This window comes from Molothrus ater, chromosome Z, assembly GCF_012460135.2.
Source record: "Molothrus ater isolate BHLD 08-10-18 breed brown headed cowbird chromosome Z, BPBGC_Mater_1.1, whole genome shotgun sequence".
NCBI lineage: Eukaryota > Metazoa > Chordata > Aves > Passeriformes > Icteridae > Molothrus > Molothrus ater.
The window spans coordinates 54,319,948-54,332,360 of NC_050511.2; the positions used below are offsets into that span (position 1 = coordinate 54,319,948).

General features: G+C 37.1%; 1 protein-coding gene across 3 annotated transcripts in view; it reads left to right on the forward strand.

The window, feature by feature from the left end:
* The window catches only part of ZNF608 (zinc finger protein 608), an 85,106-nt gene that overhangs the window by 35,829 nt on the left and 36,864 nt on the right, over positions 1–12,413 (forward strand). For all 3 annotated transcript variants that reach the window (XM_054517934.1, XM_036403425.1, XM_054517935.1), the window contains exon 3: positions 1,169–1,424. In XM_054517934.1, the coding sequence (XP_054373909.1) occupies positions 1,169–1,424 (256 nt within the window). The remainder of the gene's footprint in view (positions 1–1,168; positions 1,425–12,413) is intronic.

A 12,413-nucleotide genomic window follows, 5' to 3' on the forward strand; every position in this document is an offset into this window, starting at 1 on the left:
TACATTTGAGCAAAACCTGGATGATGTACAGTGAGTCATTATGTCTTCTCTGTTGAGTCTTCCTATGAGGTCCAAAATTAAAAACAGCATGGTCATGGAAGACATTTGATCCTCTATTTCAATGCAGCTAAAAAGCAGCTATTTTTAAAAAATCATTGGGCTGAAGAGTGATTTCTTTGCATGGTATCTGTGATCCAATGGGCCAAATGAACGTGGCTTCCAGGGGGTTTAGCTAGTTGACTGGGCACTCTAATATCCTCATCTAGCTGTTTTTATGGGACAAGGGACCTTAGAGCCAGAGTGAAACATTGAAAACCCTCAGCCAAATCTTCATACAGAGAATCTGCTCCTGAGTAGATTGGAAGTCGTATGGGAGAGATAACTTCTTCAGTTCATATGTTGATATTGTCTCTGTGAGTTGTCTTGTGTTCCAACTGATTGTCTGGCAAGATGCATTCTTCTAAATATGCATTTTGGAAACCCTGAGAAATTAGATGGTTTGGCTTGATTCTTGTATAAGTCCTCTCTGTTACTCCAAGTAGAAAGATCTAAATGCTATCTATAACATACTAGGTGGGTCATCCTAATGTGTTTTAAATTATTGGGATGACAAGAGATTGTATTTGCTGCCATATGGATATTAGAATTGTTCCAACTACTAATTTCTCTATGATACACATGAAAGAATAGCATTTGTGTCTTTGTACCTGTCTTTATAATTTTTTTTTCTGTAATTAGAAAATGAAGTTTCCAGTTCACAAAATTAATTTCCATCCAGAAATCAATCTCTGTCAGTGCCAAGAAAAAAGTAAACTTAATCCTTGTTTTAAAAATTTATTATTATTTCATACTAAAAGTCTATGAAAACAGGGAATAGTCTAGTAGAAACTTAGCAAGTTGCCTTGTTTAGCATGTATAATAGATATTTTTGTACTTAATTTTTCATGTGCGGCATTTGGGCTAATGCCAAAAAATTTGAGCTCATAAGACTGAAATTATCTGTGATACACCAAATCCCTACATAAAGAACTGCAATCTTGGCAAACTGGACTTTCTATTACTTTTTTTTAGAAAAACATTTATGTATTTTATTTCATATTATTTTATTTTATTTTTATTTTTTTAACTCTCACAGCACCATTATAGTAAGTTTGTTTGTTGTTTTCAGGTTGATCCCCTGTTTACAGTGCCTGCACCTCCACCTCCGATTTCCAGCAGTATCACACCTCAGATTCTGCCTTCCTACTTTTCCCCATCTTCATCCAATATTGCAGCACCAGTCGAGCAGCTTTTGGTACGGACACGTTCAGTGGGTGTAAATACTTGCGAGGTTGGAGTAGTAACAGAACCCGAATGCCTTGGACCCTGTGAGCCTGGGACCAGCGTGAACTTGGAAGGAATTGTGTGGCATGAAACTGAAGAAGGTAAATTGTTTTTTCCATTAGGTTTGTCTCTGAGATGTGTTGGCAAGTGGGGGGTGTATGGTCTATCTGCCTGGGTGCTGGCTAAAGGCTTGCTAATCTGTTGGGACACCAATATATGCTATGGCAGTCACAGCTTTACAGTTCAGTTAGCGAGTTTTTATTTTAAAAACAAATGACAAGTCTTTTTATTATTTAAAGCAGCTGTGTTTTCCAAATGACCTACCATGTAACCCTAGCTAATAATAGAATTGTTTCCTCTTGCTAAATTAAGAAAAGCATATGAAGAAATTGCTAATAGAATGGCATAAATGTCCTATTTAAATGAACATCATGAGGAGGTGTTTATGTGATGGGAGTGGATATATGAATAGTTTAGATGAAAACTTAGCTGAATATTTCAGCTGATAAGAAATGCCATGATTACATAACAATAGAGGCCCCAGAGACCCTGCAAAAATTCAGTTTGATGTGATTATTTTTGCTTTTTGATTATCTAAAATATGTTTTAAGAGGAAAGCTTTCAGCTTTGCAGAAAAGTGTTCATGTGGTGAAGAAGTGCTATCAAAACCAGATTGATTTCTTTAATATCCTTTGAAGACATTTGTCCAAGTAGGAGTGCTGGAGAGCTTTGGGGAGCACTAAACATTGATTTGCTACGATTTGCTATTATTTAGAGCAAAGTAAGCAGGAAGAGGATTATGCTGTGATATGCAGATTTTTCCATTTTGGATTTCAAAAGCTCTTTATTAAAATTCCAGCTTTCTCCTGCTAAAAATACTGCATGTGTACACTAAACTTCTGCAATTTTTCATTTAGTAATAGCAGATGTTTTCATTTATAGCTGTGTGAAAATCTTTCTTTTGAGGATTATTTAATTTTTAGTGATCTACCTCCCTCAACGGTGAAAACAAGATTATTTACAAAATGATATAACGACAGAATACAGCGATGCAGTGCTTCATGATAAATCCTGACATGCTTCAGACCGTATGCACAATGGCATTCCGTCCTTTGCAGTGATATATAAGACCTCACCAAAGTGCTCTACGCTGTCCTCTCAAAAATCAATAGAGAGAGTCAGATTTACTTGCTCTTATATGCTTTCATCCATCCATCTTTCTCTCTGTGTATGTCTACAGCAGATTCATAAGGTAGATTGATCCTTTTAGATTGTTTTTAAAGCACAGTATAAATTCTAGTTTAAAATATCCCTGCAGAGATGACTGCCCTTAGCAACTCCAATCTTTCTTGGCTGGCCTGTATTAACCAGAGTTGGAATGTGTGGGTGTTAACTGTGTTGACATGAAAGAGCAGTAGCTGTTAATAGTGTTATTCTTGCTGAATAAACTAAACTTCTGACCCCCACTGAATTTAAGAGGCCTTCCTTGCGAAAGGTTTGGCACTAGAAATGAAGTATTAAAAAAAGTGCATTCTGGTCAGGGTGACATTCCATTTACCAGTATCTCAGCACTCTAATGGTTTAAAAACTCTTGTTAGTTAATGGAAATGAACTCCCTTAGCCTTTTCCTAGTTTTGTCTAAAACAATTTTCTGAAACAACTCAATTCAGTAATGGTGTGTTTGAGTGTAACTGTTATGAGTGTGCCTGTTTTCATAGCTTTACAAACACTCTGTGTACACTGCAGCTATGAGTGACTACAAATATAGATAAAATGGGATTCTAAAATACACTAGAAATATAGCTAGAGTGTAGATTAAGAGACTGAAGATAGTTGATATGATATCATATTGTGTGGTTTGTACCATGCTCTTTTTGAGTGTTTCAGACCCTGCTGACTGAAGAAAATAATACAAATTTGACTGTTTTATCCCAGAGTCCGCAATCAACACTGTATTAAGAAAAATGAGTTCCTAATGATGATTTGCATTTTAATTAAGTTTTTGATGTTTGGAGCACACATATAAGTATATATTTATGTGTTTTCAAGCTTTATGACATGTTCAGGAAAGCAGCTATATAAAAGCTTGCATGGGGCCATTTCTGCCAAATTCTGGGAAACAGCATACAGATGGGTCTTCTTTTTACCTTTAATAGAAAAAAAATATTATCAGATACTAATTTTCTCAAGTTCTGATTTTGACTTTAGGTTAAAACACAGCCTTTGCTGAACTGGTGTAAATCCACCTTACTTTAACCAAAGTCTTTGTAACTAGGCACATCTAAAACCATCTGGACATTCATGATGACATAAATTTTTTTTTGTGATTTTTATGTGTTTCTTTAGTTTTCACTCCCTTTACTGCTTTCCAAAAGTAAATAAAAACACCCATGCAAACTGACATTTCTCTGGCTGTCTATAATATCTTATAGCTTCTTAACATAAAACAATTTGAACAAGCTAAGGAAGGTATGAACATTTCTAATCCCGGCTTGTGTTTTGAGATATTTGAATTATTTTGTATCTAGTTTAGCCACTCTGTAAAATGAGTTATGGTGTGATAAGGAAAGGCATGTAGGCTGGTTGCATACTCATATGAACCAAGTGTGCTGCTGAGCAGCAACTAGTTGTGGGAATGCAAATACAGAAAGGATGTGGTGAATCACAGTTATTACAACAAGAATAGTAGCCTGTGTGGAGAAAGATAAAATCAAATAATTTATGCAGAACTCATTATTAGCATAAATGTAAAACATACTTCATAAAAGAGAAGGTATATACTGAGAATTCCTGCTATGAAGCCATCTGAAGTAACCAGTTTTCTTTTATGTATGTTGAGCAAGTTGTCACAATTTGTTGCATTTGTTCTTTGAGGTCAGAAAAAGGATAATGTTCAGGCTTATGAGTCATATTTTTAAGATAATCTCTTCAAGGGTAGGGGGGCAAGGGAAGAAAGCAACACTTGATTTCAGACAAAATTCTGAAAGATCAAAAAGGGCATTGTTACAGCTCTTTTCATTACTTCCACACCTCTTTATTTAGTTGACTTGATTTAATAAATCAGACAGACCATTCTTCCCAGCGTGTTTTAATCTTTAGAGGTGTAGAGGGCAGCTGGCATCTGAAGCCTGTGATATTTAATTACAGGGGGTGGTAACAAACCATAGGTGGTTACTCTTAAATGACTGAGTTATCACATGGTTTTCACATGGGCATTTCTCAGTTGCTCCACTAAGCTGTGTAGTGTTTAATTGCTAGTATGTATGCCATAGGCATTGTCATCTGCATAACAACCTTGTTTGGATATAACTTGGTAGTGTGTCCCAAGTGGTGGTAATGGCTGTGAAACAGAGCGCTGAAGGGACTGTCTGAGGCTATCCTATGGGAGAGGAAAGAGAAATTATTATGTGGGCAAGTCAACCTGAAACTGGCAGCTGATGTGGATATTTGACACCAGAAGCTATCTGCAGTAAAAGTCCTTCACAGAGAGCAGCTTGGTAGTGTTAACTGGAGTGTGCGTTTTGGTTTGTTTGATTATTCTGATGTTCTGGGAAACAGCTGCTAGAAGTCTCTATTGCTATACTGAGAAAAAAGTTTATCTTGAATCAGGTACTTGCTAAATTGTGTGATTATCTTCTGGGAAAACAATTTCTAAGTGAGCAATAATTGCTTCTTACTGCCTGGAGGAAATAAAAATGACCCAGAAAAAAAAGGAAACCACCAACCAACTTTCTAAATTGCTTAGAGCCCTCGTTTTTGTTCGGCTTCTCACACGCAGTTGCCCTGGGTCACGTCCTGGTTTTAGTTCTGCATCTAGTAGTAGAGTCTGCCTTTAGGTGGGAACCAGTTGTTCTGATGATGTCTTTTTTTCCTGAAAACTGCGTAGGAGACAGCCCTTGCTGCCTTTGTGTGCAGAACAAGCTGTCTACATGTGGTGAGATTCTTCCTCTTTGTGCAGAACAGGTGCAACCTGCTGTTGTACAGTAACAAATAATGGGGAAATGACTTGTGTTTTTTAATCAGTGTTAGCTTGTTGGTCTTTATGACCTGAGACTGCCAAATAGAAGAGACAGGAATCTGCTGGATCTCAGAAGCCTGATGGGATAATTGATAGGGTATTCCAAATTTGCCACAGCATCAGTTCTGCCACTATTTTGCAGAATTTTTAGAGAAATTTAGTAGAAAGGAGAAGGCTTAGAAGACAAAGAGGCATGCTGGTATTTGTTGTGTGTACAGTTTTCCAGCCTGCCACTTTTGCAACTAATATGCATGGTTTGTTTTGAAAATGTTATCTGTTGCACAGAGCTGATGTGGATTCCTCTCTGCCTTACTATGTGGTCTTAGTTTTGCAAAGACTACTTTAAAACAACAGTCTGTTTTAAATATCTTTGTTTAGATACGTGTTTGTACATGTGTGTGTAAGTAAGGGTGTGTATTTGTCAACAGAAATAGAATTAGAAGAATGGCTAGAATTAGTAGTCTGGCTGTCTGTTATTCCTGTTAGCAATTTTTGTGGTTTAACAACTTACTTACTTTCACAAATACAGAGGCGTGATCAAACAATGAAACTTGTAATGGTGAAAGCCATATCAAATGTATAAGGAAACAAATTATAAATTAGAGATTTTTATCAAAGAACAGTACAACAATTCGTAGAAATTTAGAGAAACATGTTAAATCACATTTTTGTCTTGAACTCAAGCAAGTTTATTGAGAGAGGCAATAGGCTTTATTAAACCAAGTGATACAGTTGTAAAGAACAGGTTTGCTTTTATACTGGGTGCATTTACATTTCTGTGTGATGTAGACCATTGACTTGCTGGGTACAGGTGTTGGGTATTGTTAACCACTATATTTAATTCAGAATTGTCTATTTTTATGATAGAAGCATAAAGATAACTATTGCTCAAAAATTAGGCTTTGTTATGTCTGTGTTACAGAGAAGTGGTCTGTGGAGACAAGTAGGGTTTTTGGCTACCTACATGAACAGAACACCTAAAATCCAGTTGTTTTCTCCTGCTGCATGGGTCGTCTGCTGACCCACTATGAATATCACCCACTATCAAAATCCCCTCTGTCAAGAAAAAGCCTTTACATGTATTTATATTTTTACACACTGTGTTTAGTTTTTGCTCTTTCTACTGTATGTGATGCCAGACCCAGTAAATCAGTGGATTTAAGGAAGCCTTAAATATGTGATTTTTTTATAGACTTCCAGCTGTCTCATTTTATTATCTCAGGCACTTGGAGTCTGACGTGTATTATGTGTTACATAGAAACCTGTAGTAGAAGAGATATGCTTTGCATCTCATAATGGAAAACCACAGTCTTGCATAAAAATGTTTGTGGTTTGTGGGAGCTCTACCTACTTTTCAGAAGGAATCTGGGATGTACACAGACTGTCTGAAACAAGTTTTAAGAGTTGTAGGATTCAGACCACAGGATGGATTTAGCTGTAGTTAAACCAAGATTTGTCATGTCTGAAGGGGCCATTTTGATCATCTCAGCTGTTTGTGTGACCTTGTCAGAGTATGCACTTGTTTAGGGACATAAATTCAGGCATTGTCGTCTAACTGACTTCTACACTGTTTCTTGTGTATTTCTTTGAAACATAGAGTGCTGGCCAGTGTTAGAGCCAAGGAGTGCCTACTACTTGTAACCTGTTTTATGCCATTTTCATCTAAAATAAATGAAGAAAATAGTTATTTTAGAGTATCCACAAAAGCCTCTCAATTGGTTTTAAACCATTGGGACTGACTTTATGAACCAGGTGCACATGTTTGTGATGTGGCTTCGGTGAGTTGCCCTGAATCAGCTGGGTCACAATAACCACACCTTAGCAGTCTCTTTGTTCTCAGCAAACAGTACATAAATCATGTCAGTATAAACATCAGTGAAGCAGAAATTCAAAATAGGTTATGGATGGTCCCTGCTGGCAGAGGAAGGGAGATGGAAGATATTTTTGAGTTTTAATTTTGATTCTGTTGCAAAGAGCTCCTTTTCCCAAAAATTTAAATTAGTCATTCATATAAATTTGAGTTTGAAGCTGTTTGATGTAAAGCATCACAGATTAGTGAAGAGCTGTAAAAAAAAAAAAAAAAAAAAAAAAAAAAAAGAGGTGAAAACAGATCCTTTATTAATTTCCAGGCGTTCTAAGCACAGCAGAGAAGTCAAACTAGCTCATCACCCTTTCCATTTCTTCCCAATACTATTGCTTCAGATTTTTGAAGACTGCAGAACAACACTGGAAGAAAACCACTTAGGAAATTTGTGCTGTTAAACGTTAAATTTGGTATTTAAATGTCAGCATTCCTCCTTGAACATAAACACCCCACAGGGCCTAGCCAGTGCTAGTCCTACAGATTTGTTTAGGCTGTATGCCTCTGTTGCATGGAGGAATGTGTGATTTCTGTACTGCCTAATGCTTCTCTTTTTGGTCCACTCTTAATATACTGATGTAATGCTAAGCAAAGTGTAGCCACAATGCAGTCCCAATAACCGGCCAAAAACATCAGATGTGTCTTATTTACCCTGGGTACTAACAGACAGCTTATCTAAAGGGACCTGGCAAGTGCTACATGTTGCAACTGAGTGCGGATCTGGGTGTGATTCTCTTGGTATAACCCAAAGCAGAGAATGAAAAAACTTAACAAATTCCAGACAGTGCTTACATAAAACTCTGCATATTGCCAAACTCCTACAGAGGAAGACTCCCTGCGCTTCTTGTACATACATAGAAAATGATCCCTTTTACAAACAAGCATATGGGGGCAGGGAGGGTGCCTAGAAAAAGGAAGGAGGATAATTGAGATTGGAAACATTTGCTTGGAGCCATATGAATGTGAAACTGAGCCTGCTCAAGCGGTGAGGTTATGAACACTGAAGGAGCTGCTTCAAGAAAAGCAACAGTTTTGAGCATTTATTGCTCAAAAGCAAAATCTCAGTAGCAGCAGATTGCTTAGAAGTGAGACTGTTCCAGTACGAAATACTTGGAACATGTGATGTTTGGATTTGTAGATAGCAGGGGGAGAGATGACTGCTAATGAAGTGTGTGTGCATCCAAGTGTTTCCTTACTGAATAAATACCATTGGAGTAGGGGATGAAAGTACAACTGTAATGGCATCTTTAGCTGGTGTACTTCAGGGATTAACCCACTTATTTAAAGATGTTCTCTCAGTCAGTATTAATTTTATATGTAGTTTAAATAGTTAGAACAAGCTGTTGTATTCCAGTTTTTCTACACTCCTAATCGGCACCAATCTTGTACAGTAGTGAATGTGAGGTTCTCTCAGTTGATAAGACTGTATGTTTGTACTAATACAGATTAATATAAATTTAAAAAATAATCCTTTTTCTCCACTCTTTGAGGCTATGTCATGAAAAGCTGCTTTTGGCATTGGAATTAATTTTCCAGTATCAGATCAATGGCTGGCCTAACAAGCAGATTTTCATTTTTTTAAAAGAAAGAGTGGACAGTTAAATTTTGGTACCCTGAGGCATATTTGTAATTCTTTCTAGTTGCTACTAGTTGCTACTGATGTAGTAGTAACTAGCTACTAATCTGGAATTTTTGGTGGCAAGTAGCAATCCAAAAAGCAGAAGGAAAAACTCAATTAAAAATTTTGAACAGTGAAGAGCCCTTTGACCTTCAGGGTTAATAAAAGATTACTGCTTATGTTTTTGTTCTAATAGAGGGAGGCAGGAAACACAGAGGTTGTAAATGTAGAGGGTGAAGGAAAAGAAAAAGTATATATATAAAAAAGAAAAGCTTAATGGAAATAGCTTTCTTGATTTAGTCTGAAAAAGTAGGTCTGGATTTACAAAAGCTGGTGTTGCAATGGAAAGCAGAATTGAAGTTCATCAATTTTGTATCCGCAAGTGCTATGAAATTTAGGGTAATAAAATCCCCTAGAAAAATCTGGGATGAAAAACAAAAGACCAGTATTAGAGCATTTTGCTTTAATTTCGATTTTCAGGGTTGGGTTTTTTTTTGGTGTTTTTTTTTTTATGGAGTATCAACTAAAGCAAAACACTTACACATCCATCAAAATTAGCACTGGTTTGAGTATACTAGCTGTAAATTTAAATCTTAATAGAACCTAAAGGGGTTATAGCTAGGGAAATAAAAGACTGTAGAATTAATTTTTAAGGGCAGATTTTTTTACCGTCCTTGTTAAAGATTTAATCAGAATCAAGAAGAATATTTAAGAAAAGCCTTAAGAACCTTCTTTCCCCCTACGATTTTCTTTTCCCTCTGGTTTAAGATGTCAGTTAAGTTTATTTGGGATGTTTATTAGGCCTTCACTTTGGTCAATATTTCGTGTGTTTAAGTGATTTTGTTTTGTTTGAGTTTTGTTGTTTCTGTTTGAGTGTTAGAAGAAGATCAGGCTATTTGCTGTTTCTGCAGTAATTTAGCTAACAGTATGACGATCTCCCGTAATAAAATGGAACTGACATTAGTTGTTAGGCAATGGCAATTCTGTTGCCAGTCCCTAACACTGAGGATAAGTGTTGTGGAAAATCAGTTTCAAGCAGAGGCAGTTCCAAATCAATTTTCAATTAATCTAGAGGTGGTGGGTTTTTTTTCCCATCACTTAAAACTTCTTCATTTAAGTCGGTTAAAGCAAGTAATTATGTTTTACTGCTTGTTTACTTTCCCCTGCAGTGACCGAACCTGTACTTCTTAACCTTGCATTCATATTGAGCTGGCTTTTGTGGATCTTTGAAAGCCCTGAGGCTATGTGACCCACTCTAGCTGGGATGTAGAAACAGTAAGAAGAGTCTCAGGTTTCACTAAAAGAGCTGTTTTCCTTAGGGAAGAGAGAAACTGATGTCAGCTTTTAGCAGAGTATGACTTATAGTCTGTTACAGATTTTAAAAAGAAGCTTACTTTTTAGGTTATTCTCTACAATTTTCTGAAAGTCCTAAAAGTTAAGACTATAGGTTCTGTGGAGAAAGTTTTGCAATAAATTAATATTGAGGGATTTTGTTCATATGTCACTCTCACCTTTGACAGTGAAGGCAGTACAAATTCGTCTGCATCCAGGCCAATTTCATCCAGAAGAATCACTAGCTGTTAATAGAATTCATAAAGCTTCAGACTAGGAAGAATCACTGGTTACAACACTGAGCAATTAAAAACAAGTTAAGAAAAAAAACCAAAACCAAAAAATAGCTCATGGGTTCCAGCAATTTCCAGCCAGACACCTTTATTTAGAAGTGATATAACCAGACGGAAGGCCAATAGATGCTACTAATGTTCATTCTTTTAATGAAGATCAGATTCTTTTTTGCTGAATGCTGGAGAGAATGACATCCCCACATAGTTTCACACATTTGAAAATTCAGCATTTTTAGGCACATGTGACAGTATCGAATTTCTGAGATTTTTCAACTTCATCAACTTTTTGCAGCCCCCCCCCCCCCCCCCCCCCCATGGCCCCATTTCTTTCAGAGTGCAGGTTACTTAAGATGGGAGAGAAAGATCTGGGGTCTAAAACATAATATATATAAGTTTATTTTTCATTAAACTGCATAGTCAAGGTTGGTTAAAAGCAGATTTGTCTGGGAAAATGTCCAAACATACTTCAGGGGTGGGAGAAAAGGCGGCAGCAGTGTTGGTGGTGGAAGTGTTGCTGGAGATGCATACATACATACATTTCTGTTGGTGGTGGGGATTTTTTGTTTAGTTTTTGTTTGTTTGTTTGTTTTCATTTTGTTGTTGTTTTGGGTTTTTTGTTGGTTTTTTTTGGGGGGGCGATGTATGTATCCCAAAAGCTGGACGGACTGGTTTCCTTGAACTTTCTTTGCTCCAGCACCTGAACTTCTGTGGGCCTCAGCTGATGTGCTGTTGTGCCAAGGTAGTGCCACTTGCTGAACAGGGAAGCTGTAGGTGCCAGCTGACTTGAGATGGGTTTTGAATGACTGCACCTCCCCTGCAATCACCTTCCTGTTGACAGTGGAGGTGAAGTTGTGTAACATTTTAGTAATTTATTTGATGCTACTCACTGAAGGTTCTTCTGCAAGAACTGACAGCCCCTTTTTCCCTCAGATAAAGATTAAAGGCAGCACAGAGGTCTAGATTTAGTAACTGATGCATTTTCATATGAAATATGAATGGATAGGCTAATGCCATTTCTTTTTACTTTGATTCTGCCCACACAAGTGCCACATGAAATTAGTGTAAATGAGGGGGAAGAGGGGCTCTTGAGGGGCAGGAGTAAAGCTGTAGTTGGTTTTGCTTCAAGGTCGTAGGTGGTGATTGCATTACAAATTATTCTGTTGGTCTAGACAAGCAAGTGACAGGAAATAATTTAGAGAAAATGTTTTTGTATCCCCAAAGCATTATCTTTGAGAAGCACAGTTAGTAATGCTGTTGTGAAAAGAAACCTGCATTTGGACAGACAGCTTGATGTGGGCAAAGCTGCTAATTTGTTTTCAGCTTCAAGGAGATTTAGAGTCTTTGCATCTTTGGCAGTAACACACAGTGTAATTGTCTCCTTTCCCCTTAATCTTCAGTCTAGATGCATTGGCTTAATGTGGCTAGGAGAGTACTGGAATGTTGACTGAATTAGCTGCACCAGATAGCTTACCCTCACAGGTGAGGAGAAGTTATTTCAGCACTCTTGACTTTGTAGTCAAAGTCAGAGAGAAGAACACTGGCTGTTCTTTTCATCATTGCATCTAGTGGTAGAAACCCTTTTAAGCAGAATGGAAAATAAATTGTGGGGTATGAAAGGGAGGTGACAGAACTAATGTTCTTGCACTGGCAACATTACTCAGCTATTAGAGGCTCTCTGTAAATAACAGCTTTGCTTTCATCTATTTTCTGCCTCTTTCTTTCACAGAAGTAATTTTGTAACACTACAATTTTTAAGTACTGCAAAAAAAGCTAACTGTGCACCAGGAAATTTGTTTGCATTCCTAGTATTCAGTTTGGTATTGTTGGTGAACAGCAGCTGCTTATGCTATTCCACATAATGGAATATGTGCCATTAATATATCACTGGTTCAAAACTAGCTCAATTCACTAAAACTACAGTCTTCAGTAAAGGGATGTAGCACATCATTGAGCAATTAAATTATTTAG